Source organism: Salvelinus alpinus, chromosome 14 (assembly GCF_045679555.1).
Source record: "Salvelinus alpinus chromosome 14, SLU_Salpinus.1, whole genome shotgun sequence".
Taxonomy (NCBI): domain Eukaryota; kingdom Metazoa; phylum Chordata; class Actinopteri; order Salmoniformes; family Salmonidae; genus Salvelinus; species Salvelinus alpinus.
In genome coordinates this window covers 29,200,634-29,224,646 of record NC_092099.1, presented here as the reverse complement: position 1 = coordinate 29,224,646, position 24,013 = coordinate 29,200,634, and the positions used below count along the sequence as shown (strand labels likewise).

The following is a 24,013-nucleotide window of genomic DNA, read 5'->3' as shown; positions in this document are numbered from 1 at the left end:
TCGGGTCCGGGTGTCCGAACCGAATCTACCTGGGAGGCCTCAGCCGGTTTGTTGTTTCCCCTGCCTCAGCTGGCCCAACGGGTTTCCGTGCCTCAGCTGGCTCGACAGCCTGCCGTGCCTCAGCTGGCTCGACAGGCTGCCGTGCCTCGACCGAGGCAACTGGGGAGGTCTCAACCAGCTCTTACGCCTCAGCCAGTTCATCAGGTTTCTGCGCCTCAGCAGAAGCGACCGGTCCGCTCCTGATCCCCGAAATCGTCATCTTGGTTGACGTCCTGCGGCTGGAGCCGTGCGTAAGGAAGGGGTTACTCCCGCTCCAGCCTCTGTCACCAGGCTGCTCATTATGGTGCATACCTGTCACAAGCGTTACGCGTATAATGACACTCACCTGGACTCCATCACCTCCTTGATTGTCTTCTCCAGTCGTCATTGTTACTGTTTCATGTCGGTGCACTGTTTGTGTTTCTTGTTTTGTTCATTTTATATATAAAATGTATTCACTCCCTGAACTTGCTTCCCGACTCTCAGCGTACATCGTTACATAATGAGACAGACACTTTTTACATCATGCAGGTTTCTCCGATCAAATAGCCTAACCTAAAAGGTGCTCAATCAAATAAAAAAACGAGTTGTCATGTTAACAAACAACATATCCTAAAAACAGGACAGGTCAATGTAAAATGGACAATATGGACTGGCCAATCACAACTTGTCCAGGAGTTTCACCCCATTGTCGAGATCAGTGGTTCCAAGTTTAAATCCACACATTTTTGACAAGCTGATCATAGCAAAAAATAGACTACATCTGCATTTCCCGCTGTGTAAACACATTTCAAATAGGCTCAGGATAACTCCTGAGAAAGTTGCGTAGCTGATATTCAGAGCTTAAATAGCCAAATTGATTGCTCACAGGAATCGGGACTAATAAACAATGCAATGGCCTGTTTTACAAAGGGTGGGCCTACCACATGGATGAGCGTTCATAAAATTAAATTGCAGTGTCATGTATACTCCCTCTCCGGCACTCTAGGTCACCAGGCTGCTCATTTATTGAGCATACCTATCACCATCTTTACGTGCACCAGCGCCTCAGAGTCACCTGGACTCCATCACCTTTCTGATTACCTTCCCTATATGTCACTCCCTTTGGTTCGTTCCCCAGGCGTTATTGTTTCAGTCTCATGTCTGTGCGTTGCTTCGTGATTCTTGTTTTGTATTACAGTATGTTTGTTTATTCATAAAATTATTCACTCCCCAAACGTTCTTTCCAACTCCCAGCGCATACGTTACAGAATAACGACTCACCAAAGGGAGCATCAGGAAGTGTTTTTATTTTTTTGTGTTTTGGTCGGTGACATAGGGTCTGAGTGCCGCTGCCGGGGAAACCGAGGATGCCTCAGCCGGCTCGTCAGGCTTTCATGCCTCAGCCGGTACATAAGGTTCTCAAGACTTGGTTGGCTGGTCAAGCGTCTGTTGCCGAGTCTACCGAGGATGCCTAAGCTAGCTCGTCAGAATTTTATGCCTTGGCCCTGAACTTACTTCCCAGCGCATACGTTATATGCAGGCTGAGATGGTAGACTACACATTCGTAAGCAGAGCCAACATCTTTTGGGCATCTTTTTTTGATCCTGTCCGTACATCATTTTTTGGTGTTATACAAACGGTCGGCTTACCACATAGATGGGCATTCATAAAATTCAATTTCAGACAACACTGTAGGCTACACCTCAGGAAGCACGGACCGACGCTGATGCCTTTTCGACATATTTTTTTAGTGCAGCTCTTGATTGGCCTTTTGGACCAACTCTGAACCAATCATAGATTTCTAGTCTAGTGTAGGAGTGTAGTGAGAGGAGGAATCAGGGCCACTGAATATTACAATTGCATTGTAAAAGAATATGTCTTGGTGGATGTTCCTGTTCTCGATCCTACCAACCAGCCATGGAGATATGTCACTTGCCTTGGAAGTCTAAAAAGCAACCTCTGGCAACGAGGGCCTCCTTGGTGAAGGTAAGCTCAGACTGGACACAGACTAGAAACAGCTTCGCCGCCCTGAATATGGAGGTTCTGGCGACTTCTTACCTGGGGGCTTCCAATTCGAGATCTGATCCAGAGGTACCTGAGCCTTCTTCCTCTACCTGCGACTCCCTCTCCGGTGGCTTCTACCTTGGGTTCAGATTCTCTGAGGTCCCCCTCATTAGACCGTGAGGCTGTCTAAGACTCCGGCCCATTCATCATCCACGATGGATACTATAGCTGGCTCGGGTCCATCGGACCCCACCACCCTTTGTTCCTCGAGGGGGTTGCGAAACCACTCAAGGCTAAAGAACGGCCAGACCACCTCAGCCAATGCACCAGCTGTCGTCATTGGCAGCTCTATGGTAAAAAACATCTTGGTCCCGTGGCAAAAACCCTGTGATATCCTGTAGCACGAGTACAGGACATTACAAGGCTGGTTCCAACCGTTCTACGACAGCTGACAGGATCTGCCGCTTTCGTAGTCCTTGTGGGGTCAAATGACATTAGGTAAGCTTGGAGGTAAGCTTGGAACAGCTGAAAAATTATTTGATTCTAGCTCGTTGGGCCGCGGGTATAAAAGATTCGGCAGGCTAATGGCATTACATACCTGGCTAAAAGATTACTGTGGCTCTGTTGGAATAACTGTTATAGATAACTTTGACACTTTATGAAAACAGAAGATGCTCTACGGGAATGACGGAGTCCATCCCATCCATCTTGGCTCCTGGACTCTCCGTGCATTTCAAGGCTGCGTTGAGACGATGACTTATCAATGACCCAAGCCCAGCTCAGATAATCCCTACCATTGTGTCGCTGAGTTGTCTTAATGCTGCAGCAAATGTACATTATCCCAGGGGCGTTTGCAGTCACAATGTAAGTAACCTAATGTATGTCCCTCTAACTCCCCTGAATGCCTCTGATCCTACAGCTATTGTATACAGTAATCATGTGCCAATGAACGAGAATTATACTGTTAGCGCTGAGGCGGTGTACACTAGTAGGAATTCCACTGTATGCAGCTCACTTAAACATAAATAATATTGTCAAGTCTACTTCTGATAAGCATCCCAGAAAAGTGCTAAAAATTGCTAGTAACAGATGACATTTATATTTTGACTATCTCTGAAACTCACTTAAATTACTGAGGATAATAGTGGACGATATTGCCGCTCCTATTTACCATATCATCAATCTAAGCCTGCAAGAAAGTGTATGCATCTCAGGTCTAGAGGGAAGCAAAAGTAATTCCTCTACCCAAGCATAGTAAAGCCCCCTTTACTGGCACAAATAGCCGACCAATCAGCCTGTTACCAACCTTTTGTAAACTTTTGGAAAAAATGGTGTTTGACCAGATACAATGCTATTTTACAGTTAACAAATTGACAGCAGACTTTCAGCATGCTTATAGGGAAGGTCATTCAGCATGCACAGCATTTACACAAATGACTGATGATTGGCTGAGAGAAATTGATGATTAAAATATTGTGGGAGTTGTTAGATTTCAGTGCGGCTTTACACATTATTGATCATAGTCTGCTGCTGTAAAAACGTTATGGTTTTACAGACCCTGCTATATGTGACTAATTTCAGGAAACTAGTCATATGTCGCGGGTCACTACTTCACAGGAGAGCCATTTTGAACGTAAACTTTTTTTTGTTTTAAATAAAAATGCGTTTCTTGACAGAAATGCCTTCTGGAACATGTTAACTTTATGTGCCTTAATTAATAACAAACTTGTATGCCATCTGTAAATACGAATACAATTGTTGAATTACAAGCCTAGTTGGTTTAGCCACAGAAAAAGTGGCAACCTTCCTGCTAGCAATGATTGGATGAGATAATGAGTGGGCTGGACATGCCGAGAGATGAGTTCGGATTGGTCTGCCATACAGCACACTTCTGTCTATTTGAGCTGGTCAGTATTTGTAGGTAATCCTGTCTAACACAGCTTTAAAAAAAATATTGTGTAGTAGAACTGTATAAGTGTTGCTCTCCACTTTCTGGAAGACCAAGTTTTGAAATCAGTGGAATTAGAGAATGATAGCTAAGGAGATGGAGAAAACACCTGTTTCCTGATTACATCTTCAAACTAAGGGCAACCATGGCATCCGTGACAGGGAGAAGCATTTTCAGAGACTCCCCTTATAAATTTTGACAGAAAGTAATTTTCATTTCAAATTAAATTGTACTGTTAGCTAGCTAACTAACATTAGCTGGCTGGCTCGCTAGCTAACGTTATGTGTATGATCATATTATTCGTATCTCAGAGCCATTTGCTTTGCTAGTTATAGCCTAATGTTAGCTAGCTAACATTGAACCTGGTTGGTTAGCTACCTGCAGATTCATACAGGGTAGTAACGTCATGAGTTGGGATTATGGTTGATTGTTTAGCTAGCAAGCTACATGTCTTAAAACCTGTTGAGGATGGGGGCGCTGTTGTGGCTATTTATGCTAATCGTGTAATTTTTTGAAACGGCTTCCCACAAAGTTCTTGATCGTACAATATGCATATTATTATTATTATTGGATAGAAAACAGTCTATAGTTTTTATAGGAGTTGAAATTTTGTCTCTAAGTGGAACAGAGCCCATTCTACAGCAATTTCCCTGACATGGAGTCAGATTTCAGAAATTTTGGCCACTGTTCTGGAGTCAGTTAAAAGGGCACTGTTATTGCTATGACTATACGGACACTGCTTACGTCTTCCCCTGGATGTCTTTACGTGATGACGATTTGAATGGGGTCGATTGCGCGTTCACAGGCACTATAAATTAAAAAACCCTGAGGCTAGTCACTCTTTTGGAGCTGCGTCATGCGCCTAGAGGACACCGACCCGCACCTGTTCCAAGCATTAGTGGAGGGAGTAATATTACTCTGGTCATGTTTCTACTCGTTATGGGAGTTAAAAACATCATAAGGTAGTTAATTTAAAGCGTTTTATAGCAATTTATATCCGTTTAGTGCGATTTTGGGACATTTATTTCTGAAACGCTGTGAATTGCTGGGCACGCTTCCAGTTCATCCCGAACGCAGTTGGCATTTCCACATGGCAAGAGGACAGCTTTCCACCAAAAGACGATTGGACCCAAGAAAGGATCCTTTGCCCAAGATACTGATGGAAGAACAGCTCAAAGTAGGACATTTTTATTATGATAAATCGTGTTTCTGTCGAAAAATGTTAGTGGCTTAGGACGCCATGTTTTTTGACGTAGCTTCGCTTGGCGCAAGCTGTATTGAAAAGTAAGGATAATTTAAAAAATGTAATTCCGCGATTGTATTAAGAATTAAATTGTCTATCAATCCCTGTCCACCCTATATTTTTTAGTCACGTTTATGAGTATTTATGTATAAGAGTAGATCACTGTCTAAGTGGCGCACAGACTTTTTCTGACCAGCTGAGCTACATTTCACATTGTCTAACCATGATTTTGGTGGCTAAATATAAACATTTTCGATCAAACTCTATATGGATTGTGTAATATGATGTTACAGGAGTGTCATCTGAAGAATTCTGAGAAGGTTAGTGAAAAAATTAATATATTTTGGCGATGTTTACTTTTATCGCTCACTTTGGCTAGAATCAATGCTGGGCTGCTATGTGCTATGTGCTATGCTAATATAACGATTTATTGTGTTTTCGCTGTAAGACACTTAGAAAATCTGAAATATTGTCTGTATTCACAGGATCTGTGTCTTTCGATTCGTGTATGCTGTGTATTTTTACGAAATGTTTGATGATTAGTAAGTAGGTAAACACGTTGCTCTAAGTAGTTTTTCTATTCCATTTGTGACGGTGGGTGCAATTGTAACCTATGCCATCTACCTGAAATATGCACTTTTTTCTAACAAAACCTATCCCATACCATAAATATGTTATCAGACTGTCATCTGATGAGTTTTTTTCTTGGTTAGGGGCTATAAATATCTTAGTTTAGCCGAATTGGTGATAGCTACTGGTGTTGGTGGACAAATAAAAGATGGTGGATTATGCTAATGTGTTTTTAGGTAATAGATGTACATCTTTACATATTGTGTCTTCCCTGTAAAACATTTTAAAAATCGGACATGTTGACTGGATTCACAAGATCTGTGTCTTTCATTAGCTGTATTGGACTTTAATGTGTGAAAGTTAAATATTTAAAAAAAATATTTTTTTTGAATTTCGCGGCACTGGTTTTTCAGTGGGGGTGGGGGGGGAGTGCCGCTAGCGGCACTCTCATCCTAGACAGGTTAACAAAAGACTCTACTATGCAAGTATACATTTCAATAGAATATCACTGCGACAACTGTTGATAGACATAGCTGGTAAATTCGCTCTGGCCATTTACTCAAATTTCAGAGCACTCTCGTCTGAGTGTGCGAGGGCACAGAATAACTCAACACCCGTTGAATTTGGACGGTGTCAGTAAACGTTGACAAAAAAGTGTAAATTATTGCCATGAGCACAGTTGGAGTTACCAACGCGCTGGATAACATATAACCAGCTCTGCTAGGGCGAATAAAATGGTCAGTGAGCTGTTCTAGCAAGTCACTAGCAAGCTAGCCAACGTTAGCCTATTAGCTTGGGTGCTTGACTGCTGTTGTTAGGACAGATTGCTAGGATCAACCCTTAACTTCTTGTCAATATGGGGGCGCTGTTTTCACTTTGTAAAAAATCGTGCCCAAATTAAACTGCCTCGTACTCTATTCTAGATCGTACAATATGCATAATATTATTACTATTGGATAGAAAACACTCTCAAGTTTCTAAAACCGTTTGAATTATATCTGTGAGTAAAACAGAACTCATTTTGCAGCAAACTTCCCGACAGGAAGTGAAAAATCTGAAATCGAGGCTCTGTTCCAGGGCCTTCCTATTCATTTGCTTGAAATCTATGGATATACATGCACTTCATACGCCTTCCACTAGATGTCAACAGGCAGTGGTAGGTGGAATGGGGTGACTAGCTTGATCTGAGGTCGAACAACAGCTCTTGGAATGACGTGATCACAATTTCATTGTCTTCGAAGGCAATGAAAGGACATGCTGAAGGACATCAGCATTGGCTTCTGAAAAGCGTTCGGTATAGACGGCTAATATCTCCGGCTTTGATTTTATTTGATACATGTGATAATATCATCGTAAAGTATGTTTTTTCAATATAGTTTTATCAGATTATTCAATGTTTATCGGGAGTTTTGGAGTTTTCCGTTCTCTGCGTTAGGTGAAGATGGACATCTTCGCGCCACTTGGCTAGCTAAGGTTGCTAATTCGACAGGAGAAGAGGACATTCTAAAACCAAACAACGATTTATTCTGGACAAAGGACTCCTTGTACAAGATTCTGATGGAAGCTCAGCAAAAGTAAGAACCATTTATGATGTTATTTCGTATTTCTGTGGAAAATGTTTAGTCGTATTTTCCTTCCTTTTTGCGGGCGCTGTCTCGCTATAACGTAAGCTGTTTGTTATGGTAAAGTTATTTTTAAAAATCGAACACGGCGATTGCATTAAGAACTAGTGTATCTTTCATTTGCTGTCCAACATGTATTTTTTAGTAAAGTTTATGATGAGTTCTTTGATTAGATTAGGTGACTGTCCAAAATTTCTCTGGAGATTCTGGTGAATCGATGCTACATATTCACAATGTATAACCACGGTTTGCAGCTCAAAATATGCACATTTTCGAACAAAACATAAGTGTATTGTATAACCTGATGTTATAGGACTGTCATCTGATGAAGTTGGTCAAGGTTAGTGAATAATTTTATATATTTTGCTGTTTTTTTGCGATCGCTACCTTTGCGGTGAATCTTTCATTTGCTGTACACCATGTATTTTTCATAAATGTTTTATGATGAGTATTTAGGTATTTCACGTTGCTCTCTGTAATTATTCTTGCTGCTTCGGTGCTATTTGTGATTGTAGCTGCAATGTAAAACTATGATTTATACCTCAAATATGCACATTTTCGAACAAAACATAGATTTATTGTATAACATGTTATAAGACTGTCATCTGATGAAGTTGTTTCTTGGTTAGTGACTAATTATATCTCTATTTGGTCGGTTTTGTGATAGCTACCTATGCGGTAAATCTTTTTTGAAAATATGCGGTTGAGTCTTTTGCTATTGTGGTTAGCTAATAGAAATACATATTGTGTTTTCGCTGTAAAACATTAAAAAAATCGGAAATGATGGCTGGATTCACAAGATGTGTATCTTTCATTTGCTGTATTGGACTTGTGATTTCATGATATTTGTATGCTAGTATTTACTTGTGGCGCTATGCTAGGCTATGCTAGTCAGCTTTATACTGATGAGGATGCTACCCCCTTTTTCTCCCGAATTTCGTGATGTCCAAATAAGATCTTGTCTCAACTCCCCAACGGGCTCAGGAGAGGCGAAGGTCGAGTCATGCGTCCTCCGAAACATGATCCGAGAACACCGCTCGCATAACCCGGAAGCCTGCTGCACCAATGTTTCGGAGGAAACACTGTCCAACTGATGACCGAAGTCATCCTGTAGGTGCCCGGCCCACCACAAGGAGTCACTAGAGCGCAATGAGCCAAGTAAAGACCCGCTGGGCAAACCCCCACTAACCCAATTGTGCGCCGCTCTATGGGACACCCGGTCACGGCCGGTTGTGACACAGCTGATCGAACCCCAGGCTGTAGTGATGCCGCAACTCTGCGATTCCAGTGCCTTAGACTGCTGAGCCACTCGGGAGGCCCAGCGCAGAACTTTTTTATTTTTTCTACAGATGGGTATATTGGTCTGCTAATAAAGAACTAGTAAAGGCCCAGTGCACTACTTTTGTTAAAAAAAATACAAATTAAAAATGTGTTATTATTTATAATTTTTTGATATTATGATTTTTCAGGGGATGCTGCATCACCCTCCGCACACCTACTTCCCGCCGCTATGACGTGTTGTGTCATCTGCAGGATGTTTATACTTATGGAGGCAGAACGTTTAATGTGAAATGTATATCAACTGTTGCTGTTGAATACAACTTGGTTACTTGTGTTAATAAATACAGTCAACAATGGAGAACTGCCTCAGTAATTTATTCACCAGAAGATGGCGCTACTGTAACGCTCTGTAAGTAGCTGAAGAAATAAGTTGCAACTGTTAATGGACTCTGATAGTGACTGAATGGAAAGCATTAGTCATCAGGTGAATGTTTCTTACCACAGGTGGTGTAGGTGCTATAGAAAGTTGGCTATACTAAGTTTTTTTTAAGACATCCTCCAAAGATTTAACTTTTGCTGTTGAAAAGCAACATTCCAAGTATAAATATAGTAAAGTACACACACCAAAGGGTAAAAGTGTTTTTTAGACACATCTGCAAACTTCAAGAAGTAGGGATTCAATGTAACGGCTGTCGTCTTCCTCCTCGTCTGAGGAGGAGAAGTTAGAAGGATCAGAGGACCAATGCGCAGGGTGGTAAGTGTCCATCAAATTTATTATCAAACATAAACTGAACACTAAGAAATACAAAACAATAAAGTGAAAACCGAAACAGTTCTATCTGGTGCAGACACACGAAGACTGAAGACAACCACCCACAAAACCCAACACAAAACAGGCTACCTAAATATGGTTCCCAATCAGAGACAACACAAAACACCTGCCTCTGATTGAGAACCATATCAGGCCAAACACAGAAATAGGAAAACATAGAAATACAAACATAGACTGCCCACCCCAACTCACACCCTGACCATACTAAATAAAGACAAAACAAAGGAAATAAAGGTCAGAACGTGACATTCAAGGAGTTGTTCTGATGGTCAGGTTCCCTCTTGCTAGACACACAATAGAAAACCAAAGAGGTTCCCACCCACACAGCTCAAAATGGATTACAATACAACTGTTAAGTGTATCTCAGTTGGTTGAGCATGGCGCTTGCAACGCCAGGGTTGTGGGTCTAATTCCCACGGGGAGACAAGATTGAAAATGTATGCACTGGATACGACTGTCTGCTAAAAGTGTGAAAAGTTTAATTTTTAACTGAGCATAAGTTTAAAGCTAATTGTCAATTATAGCACCTACAGCTATAATATACTGTAACCCACTATCCCTAATCATGATTCTCAGATAACAGAGGACATATGCATGCAAACTAATAATGCATCTATAGAATGAGCAGAGTCCTCCAATGGTACCCCTTGCAGAGACACAGAATAAAAAGACATATACGTGTTGGCCTATGATGTGTGAGGGAGAGGAAACAGACCTCTAAAGTAGAAGCAATAGACAAGAGAGCTATGGTAGGTAGGCTCATATGTAGGAGGACAGGAAGTGGAAAAACCCTGTAGATGCAGAGGAGAGAGAGAGAGAGAGAGAGAGAGAGAGAGAGAGAGAGAGAGAGAGAGAGAGAGAGACAGAGAGAGAGAGAGAGAGAGAGAGAGAGACAGAGAGACAGAGAGAGAGAGAGACAGAGAGACAGAGAGACAGAGAGACAGAGAGAGAGAGAGAGAGAGAGAGAGAGAGAGAGAGAAATATTCAGAACATATCTTCAGTGTCACCACTCAAATAACGTGTGTAATCACAGACGGTTTGCTCTAACTGAGTGACACGGGCATGACCTGTCTTGAGATCTCATAAGACATTGCATCTTTGCCTTGATGGACTCACCGTGTTTTGACCACATCCTGCTGGTCCTCTGTCTCCTCTTCCTGGTCTGCATCCATGGCAATGCTCAAGGTAAGATGTTTCACATCTTGTCATACATACTTTTTGTGTTACATTTGAAAGGGATTGATATTTGCTAATTTTGGCAATTTACTTAAAAATTCCTTCAACACTATGCTACGTACAGTGCATTCGGAAGTATTCAGCCCATTTGACTTTTTCCACATTTTGTTATATTGCAGCCTTATTCTAAAATTGATTAAATAAAAAATGTTCCTCATCAATTCACACACAAAATAATAAAATAAATAAAAAAAGACCTTCTTTACATAATAATGTGTCGAGGCACAGAGGCAGAGATCTGGGGGAAGGGTACCAAAACGTGTCTGCAACATTGAATAAAACATTTTCCTCATCAATTTGCACACAATACCCCATAATAAAAAAGCAAAAATAGGTTTTTACAAATGTTTACAAATGTCAAAAAAACTAAACAGAAATACCTTATTTACATAAGTATTCAGATCTTTTGCTATGAGACTCAAAAATTCAGCTCAGGTACATCCTGTTCCCATTGATCATCCTTGAGATATTACTACAACTTGATTGGAGTCCATCTGTGGTACATTAAATTGATTGGACATGATTTGGAAAGGCACACACCTGTCTATATAATGTCCCACAGTTGACAGTGCATGTGAGAACAAAAACCAAGCCATGAGGTCGAAGGAATTGTCCGTAGAGGTCCGAGACAAGATTGTGTCGAGGCATAGATCTGGGGAAGGGTACCAAAACAGCATTGAAGGTCCCCAAGAACACAGTCACCTCCATCATTCTTAAATGGAAGAAGTTTGGAACCAACAAGACTCTTCCTAGAGCTGGCCGCCCGACCAAACTGAGCAATTGGGGGAGAAGGGCCTTGGTCAGGGAGGTGACCAAGAACCGAATAGTAACTCTGACAGAGCTCCAGAGTTCCTCTGTGGAGATGGGTTTGCCAAAAGGCACCAAAAGGACTATCAGACCTTAAGAAACAAGATTCTCTGGTCTGATGAAACCAAGATTGAACTCTTTGGCCTGAATGCCAAGCTTCATATCTGTGAAGTTTGGTGGCAGCATCATGCTGTGGGAATGTTTTTCAGTGGCAGGTACTGGGAGACTAGTCAGGATTGAGGGAAAGATGAACGGAGCAAAGTAAAGAGAGATCTTTGATTAAAACCTGCTCCAAAGCACTCAGGAACTCAGACTGTGGTGAAGTTTCACCTTCCAACAGGACAACGGCCCTATGCACACAGCCAAGACAACGCAGGAGTGGCTTTGGGACAAGTCTCTGAATGTCCTTAAGAGGCCCAGCCGGAGCCCGGACTTGAGCCCGATTGAACATGTCTGGGGAGACCTGAAAATAGCTGTGCAACGACGCTCCCCATCCAACCTGACAGAGCTTGAGAAGATCTGCAGAGATGAATTGGAGAAACTCCCCAAATACATGTATGCCAAGCTTGTAGCGTCATACCCAAGAAGACACGAGGCTGTAATCGCTGCCAAAGATGATTCAACGAAGTACTGAGTAACGGGTCTGAAAACTTATGTAAATGTGATATTTCCGTTTTTAATATTTTATAAATTTGCAAACATTTCTAAAAAACAGTTTTTGATTTGTAATTATGGGGTATTGTGTGTAGATTGATAAGGGAAAAAACTATTTAATCAATTTTAGAATAAGTCTAACGTAACAAAATGTGGAAAAAGTCAAGGGGTCTGAATACTTTCTGAATGTACTCAATGACCAACCACAGTCAGTCAGAGAGGGGTGATGGACACTGTCAGAGCGTAACTTCGCAACCGCAATTTGAATATGACAGGTCTTCATGTTTTCATTTGTGTTTTACCAGTGACCAGTATGATCCTTATCAGTAGTAATTATGTAAATTGTTTCCATTATCTTTTCTCACACCAAGGCCCATGTGAAATTGAGGTGCCAATCAAAAGAAACACTGTTTGGAATGCTGTCCCTCAGAAACGGCTGACAATCAACTGCCCTGTGAAACATTGTGGAGAAACCTTACGTGTCACCTGGTGTAAATTTGAGAACGCCAACTGCAAACAAATCAATGAGACAGAGCAAGTCAAAATTGGATGGAAACCATTTTCTAGAGGGTTAGAAAATGATATTGCATTTTTGGATTTTAAGAAGATATCTATGAATGACGATGGTTCGTACAGATGTGGAATGGCTGGGAATAAATCATCAATTGTTAGCCATGCTATCAATGTCTCTGTCTCAGGTAACCAACAAAAGCTTTTTCCTCAATCAATTGTTTTAAAATGAATAAAATACATACTCAGTTGAGTCCTTGTTGCTTGATACACTTATTTCTACAGATAGCAACCTGAAAATGACAAGCACATCAGACCACAACACAAGTACGACAATGTTTATGAAATTACAGACATTCAATCACATTACATCAGCTATTAGGCCTATGTGACAACTGTGTCTGGTGTTAAGAGCTCTGTTTCTACTCTAACAGACGACTCACCAAATGCAAAGCATAATGAGAAATATCTGAGCTGGCTGCCGTTTGTTTACATCTGTGTGGGAATAGTACTGTTGGTGGTCGTGGTGACAGCAATCTCCTTCCTCTGCATGTATGGATGTAAAGGTGAGTAATGCTGTTACCCATTTAATACTATAAAAACAAAGAGAGTCGCAGACTCCATATGCATAACCTCCCAGTAATCAGGGTGAAGAAGGCACGGTGATGCATTGTTTGCTTTTTTACCCAATACATTTCTGGAAGGTTATACATGTGGAGTGTGTGACTATCTTTGTTTTTATAGCTTACAGTTTATTCACTGTTAGTCAACACCTCCACACTAAATAATTTTCTCTGGGTAAGCGCCAGCTCATGTTTTTTATTAGACCCATTTAATACTGAAAACTTTTATTTTGTACAAGGTTGAAATGCAGCTAAGACATCACCTTAACTTTCTAAAATATACACATTTTTCAGAACCAACAAGGTCAACAAATAACGGGATAAAGGAGCAGGTAAGGAAATCTTATAGCATCTTACTATTAACCAATGGTTCATTTGCTATCATGACAAAACTTGTCCTCAATACACTAAATTTGTACAAAATGGAAGCCTTGCTGTCCTGACTTTGTCTAATTGTTTTTCTCTGTGTTTAATGGAAATGTCCACACAGGCAGCACCATGTCCAGACCTCTCCTCCTGCTCTAAGGGAACCTTTCCATCATCACCATTCACACCAAACCCTGCCCACTCCGGCAATCTCTACAACAATGGTCCCTATGGCAAACACATCAACAGGGCATCGGCACACAGCCTCCTGATGACAAACGGAACTCTTCCTTCCTCGGATATCACAGCTGGAGATCAAGGGTCAAACCACCTTGTGTACGCTAGCCTGAACCACCAGACCCTTAGAGGGTCCCCGAAACCCCCCCATATCCCAACCCCCCAGGATGAATGCTCAGAGTACGCAGCCATCCGAGTCCACTGAGCCTATAGGCTCTGAAAGAGACCTCATCCAGACCATAACGGCACGGTGCTGCTGACTGCTTTACTGTTTAAGTTGTCTTCTTTGATGGATCTTCTCACTGAAAAAGAGGAAAGCTGAACATATTTTGTGTATGAAAATCTCACTCCTTAGGGGATTCATGTTTTTTTATATATATATATATATATATATATATATATATACCACCACAACATTCATGTTTTTATATACATATATATATATATATATATATATATATATAAAAACATGAATCCCCCTAAGGAGTGATATAACTAACACACACTCTCTTCCTGGTGTCATGGAAATGTTGAGCAGTGTGTTAACCGCAGTGCAGCAGTATTTCTGAGAAAAAAAATATGATTTAAAGATCGGGGGATTGGGGTGAGACAGGTGGGCAAGGGTTAGAGCTGGAGAATATGTGCTTCTGAGTGTGAACCCTCCTTCACATCACACCTCAGAGTTAGAGGAGCAAAATAATGTCAGCTAGCAGTGTGTATCACAAACGTTATCTCACACATAATGATGATAAACCATCATTTGTTATTGACTATCAAAATATATATTTTAATGAAGAAACCACTGAGCCACTTTAGTGATTATTAGTGATGATTTGGGGATATAACAGGGAAAAATAACTCATACCGAACATTTTATGTCCCTGTGTGTGACTAAGTGTGTGTGCCTGTGTCTATATGTCTGCATATGACTCACTCAGTGTGAGTGAGTGAGTGAGTGAGTGAGTGAGTGTGTGTTGGTGTATATTTATGCACAGATACGTGTGTTTGTACGCATGTGCTGGCTACAGGTTGGGGGCTTTCCATGGTTTATGTAAAATGTTGAGCCCACCACATAGCCGAAACAGTGAGTCCCTGTAAATAGATGTTCTCCCTCTTGAGAAAGTATGGAAATTCCATTCAAATGTAATATGAATGTAATATGAAAGTGCATATGACTGTCTCTATGGTCATAGGAAGACAGAGGTAATAGATTGCATAACTGCAAAATGATGTGGGTATGGCATGATTGTAATAGTGACACATACAGTGACACATTCCAATCTCAATTATTGTCAATTAATTTCAAACATGTTCGTTTGAAGGTTACATGTTTACTATGCAACTACTCAATTACAATACAGTATCCTTCACCAGAGAATAGTGGAAGAGAAATGTCCCTAATTTTATAAAGAAATTGCGACATAGACTATTATTACCATTTGAAGCAAGAGTGGCTAGTTTTTGAGAATGTGAAATAAAGCTTGGGTCTAATGTCTCTGGTCCTACACTGCTTCTGCCTGTTGTGTTCTGGTAAAATCCTGAGCGATAGGTTACTGTAAAGTACTGTGGTGTTCTTTCTGCCCAAGATACAGACCCTAACCTGCACAGGACTGGGTGTTTCTAGTTTAAAAACACAGCACACAGGAAGTGCTGGGAACAGACCACCACCACAACAAGATGGTAATTTGTATTCAAAGTAACTCACTACTCAGAGAAAGGATCAGAGGACCAATGCGCAGCGTGGTAAGTGTCCATCAAATGTATTATCAAACATAAACTGAACACTAAGAAATACAAAACAATAAAGTGAAAACCGAAACAGTTCTATCTGGTGCAGACACACGAAGACTGAAGACAACCACCCACAAAACCCAACACAAAACAGGCTACCTAAATATGGTTCCCAATCAGAGACAACACAAAACACCTGCCTCTGATTGAGAACCATATCAGGCCAAACACAGAAATAGGAAAACATAGAAATACAAACATAGACTGCCCACCCCAACTCACGCCCTGACCATACTAAATAAAGACAAAACAAAGGAAATAAAGGTCAGAACGTGACATTCAAGGAGTTGTTCTGATGGTCAGGTTCCCTCTTGCTTGACACACAATAGAAAACCAAAGAGGTTCCCACCCACACAGCTCAAAATGGATTACAATACAACTGTTAAGTGTATCTCAGTTGGTTGAGCATGGCGCTTGCAACGCCAGGGTTGTGGGTCTAATTCCCACGGGGAGACAAGATTGAAAATGTATGCACTGGATACGACTGTCTGCTAAAAGTGTGAAAAGTTAAATTTTTAACTGAGCATAAGTTTAAAGCTAATTGTCAATTATAGCACATACAGCTATAATACACTGTAACCCACTATCCCTAATCATGATTCTCAGATAACAGAGGACATATGCATGCAAACTAATAATGCATCTATAGAATGAGCAGAGTCCTCCAATGGTACCCCTTGCAGAGACACAGAATAAAAAGACATATACGTGTTGGCCTATGATGTGTGAGGGAGAGGAAACAGACCTCTAAAGTAGAAGCAATAGACAAGAGAGCTGGTAGGTAGGCTCATGTGTAGGAGGACAGGAAGTGGAAAAACCCTGTAGATGCAGAGGAGAGAGAGAGAGAGAGAGAGAGAGAGAGAGAGAGAGAGAGAGAGAGACAGAGAGAGAGAGAGAGAGAGAGAGAGACAGAGAGACAGAGAGAGAGAGAGACAGAGAGACAGAGAGACAGAGAGACAGAGAGAGAGAGAGAGAGAGAGAGAGAGAGAGAGAGAGAGAAATATTCAGAACATATCTTCAGTGTCACCACTCAAATAACGTGTGTAATCACAGACGGTTTGCTCTAACTGAGTGACACGGGCATGACCTGTCTTGAGATCTCATAAGACATTGCATCTTTGCCTTGATGGACTCACCGTGTTTTGACCACATCCTGCTGGTCCTCTGTCTCCTCTTCCTGGTCTGCATCCATGGCAATGCTCAAGGTAAGATGTTTCACATCTTGTCATACATACTTTTTGTGTTACATTTGAAAGGGATTGATATTTGCTAATTTTGGCAATTTACTTAAAAATTCCTTCAACACTATGCTACGTACAGTGCATTCGGAAGTATTCAGCCCATTTGACTTTTTCCACATTTTGTTATATTGCAGCCTTATTCTAAAATTGATTAAATAAAAAATGTTCCTCATCAATTCACACACAAAATAATAAAATAAATAAAAAAAGACCTTCTTTACATAATAATGTGTCGAGGCACAGAGGCAGAGATCTGGGGGAAGGGTACCAAAACGTGTCTGCAACATTGAATAAAACATTTTCCTCATCAATTTGCACACAATACCCCATAATAAAAAAGCAAAAATAGGTTTTTACAAATGTTTACAAATGTCAAAAAAACTAAACAGAAATACCTTATTTACATAAGTATTCAGATCTTTTGCTATGAGACTCAAAAATTCAGCTCAGGTACATCCTGTTCCCATTGATCATCCTTGAGATATTACTACAACTTGATTGGAGTCCATCTGTGGTACATTAAATTGATTGGACATGATTTGGAAAGGCACACACCTGTCTATATAATGTCCCACAGTTGACAGTGCATGTGAGAACAAAAACCAAGCCATGAGGTCGAAGGAATTGTCCGTAGAGGTCCGAGACAAGATTGTGTCGAGGCATAGATCTGGGGAAGGGTACCAAAACAGCATTGAAGGTCCCCAAGAACACAGTCACCTCCATCATTCTTAAATGGAAGAAGTTTGGAACCAACAAGACTCTTCCTAGAGCTGGCCGCCCGACCAAACTGAGCAATTGGGGGAGAAGGGCCTTGGTCAGGGAGGTGACCAAGAACCGAATAGTAACTCTGACAGAGCTCCAGAGTTCCTCTGTGGAGATGGGTTTGCCAAAAGGCACCAAAAGGACTATCAGACCTTAAGAAACAAGATTCTCTGGTCTGATGAAACCAAGATTGAACTCTTTGGCCTGAATGCCAAGCTTCATATCTGGAGGAACCTGGCACCATCCCTACGGTGAAGTTTGGTGGCAGCATCATGCTGTGGGAATGTTTTTCAGTGGCAGGTACTGGGAGACTAGTCAGGATTGAGGGAAAGATGAACGGAGCAAAGTAAAGAGAGATCTTTGATTAAAACCTGCTCCAAAGCACTCAGGAACTCAGACTGTGGTGAAGTTTCACCTTCCAACAGGACAACGGCCCTATGCACACAGCCAAGACAACGCAGGAGTGGCTTTGGGACAAGTCTCTGAATGTCCTTAAGAGGCCCAGCCGGAGCCCGGACTTGAGCCCGATTGAACATGTCTGGGGAGACCTGAAAATAGCTGTGCAACGACGCTCCCCATCCAACCTGACAGAGCTTGAGAAGATCTGCAGAGATGAATTGGAGAAACTCCCCAAATACATGTATGCCAAGCTTGTAGCGTCATACCCAAGAAGACACGAGGCTGTAATCGCTGCCAAAGATGATTCAACGAAGTACTGAGTAACGGGTCTGAAAACTTATGTAAATGTGATATTTCCGTTTTTAATATTTTATAAATTTGCTAACATTTCTAAAAAACAGTTTTTGATTTGTAATTATGGGGTATTGTGTGTAGATTGATGAGGGAAAAAAACTATTTAATCAATTTTAGAATAAGTCTAACGTAACAAAATGTGGAAAAAGTCAAGGGGTCTGAATACTTTCTGAATGTACTCAATGACCAACCACAGTCAGTCAGAGAGGGGTGATGGACACTGTCAGAGCGTAACTTCGCAACTGCAATTTGAATATGACAGGTCTTCATGTTTTCATTTGTGTTTTACCAGTGACCAGTATGATCCTTATCAGTAGTAATTATGTAAATTGTTTCCATTATCTTTTCTCACACCAAGGCCCATGTGAAATTGAGGTGCTAATCAAAAGAAACACTGTTTGGAATGCTGTCCCTCAGAAACGGCTGACAATCAACTGCCCTGTGAAACATTGTGGAGAAACCTTACGTGTCACCTGGTGTAAATTTGAGGACGCCAACTGCAAACAAATCAATGAGACAGAGCAAGTCAAAATTGGATGGAAACCATTTTCTAGAGGGTTAGAAAATGATATTGCATTTTTGGATTTTAAGAAGATATCTATGAATGACGATGGTTCGTACAGATGTGGAATGGCTGGGAATAAATCATCAATTGTTAGCCATGCTATCAATGTCTCTGTCTCAGGTAACCAACAAAAGCTTAGTTTTTTCCTCAATCAATTGTTTTAAAATGAATAAAATACATACTCAGTTGAGTCCTTGTTGCTTGATACACTTATTTCTACAGATAGCAACCTGAAAATGACAAGCACATCAGACCACAACACAAGTACGACAATGTTTATGAAATTACAGACATTCAATCACATTACATCAGCTATTAGGCCTATGTGACAACTGTGTCTGGTGTTAAGAGCTCTGTTTCTACTCTAACAGACGACTCACCAAATGCAAAGCATAATGAGAAATATCTGAGCTGGCTGCCGTATGTTAACATCTGTGTGGGAATAGTACTGTTGGTGGTCGTGGTGACAGCAATCTCCTTCCTCTGCATGTATGGATGTAAAAGGTGAGTAATGCTGTTACCCATTTAATACTATAAAAACAAAGAGAGTCGCAGACTCCATATGCATAACCTCCCAGTAATCAGGGTGAAGAAGGCACAGTGATGCATTGTTTTTTTTTTTACCCAATACATTTCTGGAAGGTTATACATGTGGAGTGTGTGACTATCTTTGTTTTTATAGCTTACAGTTTATTCACTGTTAGTCAACACCTCCACACTAAATAATTTTCTCTGGGTAAGCGCCAGCTCATGTTTTTTATTAGACCCATTTAATACTGAAAACTTTTATTTTGTACAAGGTTAAGGAAAAGGAAACCGCACACTGCTCTTGATAGTATCACCGAACGGATGTGGGTGGAGCCAGGTCTACATAAGGGTGCAACTTTCAAAAAATCCCAAAAGCTCTGACGAAGGCCGTGTGGCCGATACGTAAGCTTATTAAATATCGGTGATACTATCAAGAGCAGTGTGCGGTTTCCTTTTCCTTCATCTTGTTCAATTGATGCCATGCACCTGCAAATAAGATTGCTCAGATGTGCGAGTGCCTTTTTGATTTTGATTTTGTACAAGGTTGAAATGCAGCTAAGACATCACCTTAACTTTCTAAAATATACACATTTTTCAGAACCAACAAGGCCAACAAATAACGGGATAAAGGAGCAGGTAAGGAAATCTTATAGCATCTTACTACTAACCAATGGGTCATTTGCTATCATGACAAAACTTGTCCTCAATACACTAAATTTGTACAAAATGGAAGCCTTGCTGTCCTGACTTTGTCTAATTGTTTTTCTCTGTGTTTAATGGAAATGTCCACACAGGCAGCACCATGTCCAGACCTCTCCTCCTGCTCTAAGGGAACCTTTCCATCATCACCATTCACACCAAACCCTGCCCACTCCGGCAATCTCTACAACAATGGTCCCTATGGCAAACACATCAACAGGGCATCGGCACACAGCCTCCTGATGACAAACGGAACTCTTCCTTCCTCGGATATCACAGCTGGAGATCAAGGGTCAAACCACCTTGTGTACGCTAGCCTGAACCACCAGACCCTTAGAGGGTCCCCGAAACCCCCCCATATCCCAACCCCCCAGGATGAATGCTCAGAGTACGCAGCCATCCGAGTCCACTGAGCCTATAGGCTCTGAAAGAGACCTCATCCAGACCATAACGGCACGGTGCTGCTGACTGCTTTACTGTTTAAGTTGTCTTCTTTGATGGATCTTCTCACTGAAAAAGAGGAAAGCTGAACATATTTTGTGTATGAAAATCTCACTCCTTAGGGGATTCATGTTTTTTTATATATATATATATATATATATATATATATACCACCACAACATTCATGTTTTTATATACATATATATATATATATATATATATATATATATAAAAACATGAATCCCCCTAAGGAGTGATATAACTAACACACACTCTCTTCCTGGTGTCATGGAAATGTTGAGCAGTGTGTTAACCGCAGTGCAGCAGTATTTCTGAGAAAAAAAATATGATTTAAAGATCGGGGGATTGGGGTGAGACAGGTGGGCAAGGGTTAGAGCTGGAGAATATGTGCTTCTGAGTGTGAACCCTCCTTCACATCACACCTCAGAGTTAGAGGAGCAAAATAATGTCAGCTAGCAGTGTGTATCACAAACGTTATCTCACACATAATGATGATAAACCATCATTTGTTATTGACTATCAAAATATATATTTTAATGAAGAAACCACTGAGCCACTTTAGTGATTATTAGTGATGATTTGGGGATATAACAGGGAAAAATAACTCATACCGAACATTTTATGTCCCTGTGTGTGACTAAGTGTGTGTGCCTGTGTCTATATGTCTGCATATGACTCACTCAGTGTGAGTGAGTGAGTGAGTGAGTGAGTGTGTGTTGGTGTATATTTATGCACAGATACGTGTGTTTGTACGCATGTGCTGGCTACAGGTTGGGGGCTTTCCATGGTTTATGTAAAATGTTGAGCCCACCACATAGCCGAAACAGTGAGTCCCTGTAAATAGATGTTCTCCCTCTTGAGAAAGTATGGAAATTCCATTCAAATGTAATATGAATGTAATATGAAAGTGCATATGACTGTCTCTATGGTCATAGGAAGACAGAGGTAATAGATTGCATAACTGCAAAATGATGTGGGTATGGCATGATTGTAATAGTGACACATACAGTGACACATTCCAATCTCAATTATTGTCAATTAATTTCAAACATGTTCGTTTGAAGGTTACATGTTTACTATGCAACTACTCAATTACAATACAGTATCCTTCACCAGAGAATAGTGGAAGAGAAATGTCCCTAATTTTATAAAGAAATTGCGACATAGACTATTATTACCATTTGAAGCAAGAGTGGCTAGTTTTTGAGAATGTGAAATAAAGCTTGGGTCTAATGTCTCTGGTCCTACACTGCTTCTGCCTGTTGTGTTCTGGTATAATCCTGAGCGATAGGTTACTGTAAAGTACTGCGGTGTTCTTTCTGCCCAAGATACAGACCCTAACCTGCACAGGACTGGGTGTTTCTAGTTTAAAAACACAGCACACAGGAAGTGCTGGGAACAGACCACCACCACAACAAGATGGTAATTTGTATTCAAAGTAACTCACTACTCAGAGAAAGGGTTTAGCTTACTTTCATGGAGCTGCCACATCTAGTCTCAGAATAGGTCCAATACAATACTTATCAGTGTAACAGCTTAAACAGTTTATTCATCCATAATGTAATCATTTTTGGAGAGCAGACCACTGACTGGTTTTACTGTAAGCCATTGCCTGCACCCATGTGGTTTCATTGTATGCCATTGCCTGCTCCCAAGTGGACGTATTGGTTATTACAAGATAAGGCTCCACAAACATCATTTAGTTAGATAAAAACAAGGACATTAGAACATGCTGAGACATGAGGTGTAACGGCAGTCTATTTCGTCCTCCTCATCGGACGAGGAGAGAAGGATCGGAGGACCAATGTGCAGAGTGGTAAGTTTCCATGATATTTAATGTACACGAAAACAATACACGATACAAAATAACAAACGAACATACCGTAACAGTCCCGTGTGGCACAAACACTGACACAGGAAACAAACACCCACAAACCAAACGTGAAACGCCAGCTGCCTAAGTATAATTCTCAATCAGGAACAACGATTGACAGCTGCCTCTGATTGAGAATCATACTAGGCCGAACACAAAATCCCAACATAGAAAAACACACATAGACAACCCACCCCAACTCACGCCCTGACCATACTAAATAAATACAAAACAAGGGAATTAAGGTCAGGAACGTGACATGAGGACATACATGAGGACATAATTAATCTCCCTTTAGATTGGGCTGAATGGAATTTATTCTCCTACTATGGGCATATGTCAAATCAAATCAAACTTTATGTCACATGTGCCGAATACAACAAGTGTAGACTTTACGGTGAAATGCTTACTTACAAGCCCTTAACCAACAGTGCAATTCAAGAAGAAGAAAATATTCACCAAGTAGACTAAAATAAAAAGTAATGTAACGATCGTCTAAGGGAGGAGACCAAAACGCAGCGTGGTAAATGTTCATGCCTTTTAATGAGAAGTGAACACTATGACAAAAATAACAAAGAGTTAAACGAAAATCGAACAACACGAAACAGTTCTGTCTGGTACAGACACAAAGACAGAAAACATCTACCCACAAAACACAGGTGGTATGGTCCTCAATCAGAGACAACGATAGACAGCTGCCTCTGATTGAGAACGACACCCGGCCAAACACACAGAAATAAAAAAACATAGAACACAAAACATAGAATGCCAACCCCAACTCACACCCTGACCAAACCAAAATAGACATAAAAAGGATCTCTAAGGTCAGGGCGTGACAAGTAATAAGAAAAAGCAACACAATAAAAATAACAATAACGAGGCTAAAGTTGAAGTCGGAAGTTTACATACACTTAGGTTTGGGTCATTAAAACTCATTTTTCAACCACTCCACAAATTTCTTGTTAACAAACTATAGTTTTGGCAAGTCGGTTAGGACATCTACTTTGTGCATGACACAAGTAATTTTTCCAACAATTGTTTACAGACAGATTATTTCGCTTATAATTCACTGTATCACAATTCCAGTGGGTCAGAAGTTAACATACACTAAGTTGACTGTGCCTTTAAAAAGCTTGGAAAATTCCAGAAAATTGGCTGTTGAAGCTTCTGATAGGCTAATTGACATCATTTGAGTCAATTGGAGGTGTACCTGTGGATGAATTTCAAGGCCTACCTTCAAACTCAGTGCCTCTTTGCTTAACTTCATGGGAAAATCAAGATCATGAAATCAGGCAAGACCTCAGGAAAAAAAACTGTAGACCTCCACATGTCTGGTTCATCCTTGGAAGCAATTTCCAAATGCCTGAAGGTACCACGTTCATCTG

At 40.8% G+C, this 24,013-nt stretch overlaps 2 protein-coding genes across 4 annotated transcripts; both read left to right on the top strand.

The window, feature by feature from the left end:
• The first annotated feature begins 10,503 nt into the window (after window positions 1–10,503).
• Window positions 10,504–15,464, top strand: LOC139538716 (B- and T-lymphocyte attenuator-like). 2 transcript variants are annotated; one of them, XM_071341097.1, is made up of 6 exons: window positions 10,505–10,706; window positions 12,590–12,916; window positions 13,014–13,055; window positions 13,163–13,294; window positions 13,646–13,683; window positions 13,842–15,464. In XM_071341097.1, exons 1-6 carry the CDS (start codon window positions 10,628–10,630, stop codon window positions 14,157–14,159), a joined length of 936 nt encoding a protein of 311 aa, XP_071197198.1. In that variant the 5' UTR covers window positions 10,505–10,627; the 3' UTR covers window positions 14,160–15,464. The 2 variants fall into 2 exon arrangements, with proteins under 2 accessions (XP_071197199.1, XP_071197198.1); XM_071341098.1 differs by lacking the exon at window positions 13,014–13,055 and having other exon boundaries at window positions 10,504–10,706.
• A 1,220-nt stretch (window positions 15,465–16,684) lies between these two features.
• Window positions 16,685–22,007, top strand: LOC139538714 (B- and T-lymphocyte attenuator-like). Of its 2 annotated transcripts, XM_071341095.1 has the most exons (6): window positions 16,685–16,950; window positions 18,860–19,186; window positions 19,289–19,330; window positions 19,438–19,570; window positions 20,193–20,230; window positions 20,389–20,525. In XM_071341095.1, exons 1-5 carry the CDS (start codon window positions 16,872–16,874, stop codon window positions 20,212–20,214), a joined length of 603 nt encoding a protein of 200 aa, XP_071197196.1. In that variant the 5' UTR covers window positions 16,685–16,871; the 3' UTR covers window positions 20,215–20,230; window positions 20,389–20,525. The 2 variants fall into 2 exon arrangements, with proteins under 2 accessions (XP_071197196.1, XP_071197197.1); XM_071341096.1 differs by lacking the exons at window positions 16,685–16,950; window positions 19,289–19,330 and having other exon boundaries at window positions 19,047–19,186; window positions 20,389–22,007.
• The last annotated feature ends 2,006 nt before the right edge of the window (window positions 22,008–24,013 follow it).

What these genes read in the sequence shown, in the direction of transcription:
- LOC139538716 (XM_071341097.1), top strand. Translation starts at nt 10,628, where the DNA reads ATGGACTCACCGTGTTTTGACCACATCCTGCTGGTCCTCTGTCTCCTC. An exon ending in TATCAATGTCTCTGTCTCAG is followed by an intron (nt 12,917 to 13,013) that starts GTAACCAACAAA and finishes TTATTTCTACAG; the next exon opens with ATAGCAACCTGAAAATGACA. An exon ending in ATAACGGGATAAAGGAGCAG is followed by an intron (nt 13,684 to 13,841) that starts GTAAGGAAATCT and finishes ATGTCCACACAG; the next exon opens with GCAGCACCATGTCCAGACCT.
- LOC139538714 (XM_071341095.1), top strand. Translation starts at nt 16,872, where the DNA reads ATGGACTCACCGTGTTTTGACCACATCCTGCTGGTCCTCTGTCTCCTC. An exon ending in CATCCATGGCAATGCTCAAG is followed by an intron (nt 16,951 to 18,859) that starts GTAAGATGTTTC and finishes TCTCACACCAAG; the next exon opens with GCCCATGTGAAATTGAGGTG. An exon ending in TGCATGTATGGATGTAAAAG is followed by an intron (nt 19,571 to 20,192) that starts GTGAGTAATGCT and finishes CACATTTTTCAG; the next exon opens with AACCAACAAGGCCAACAAAT.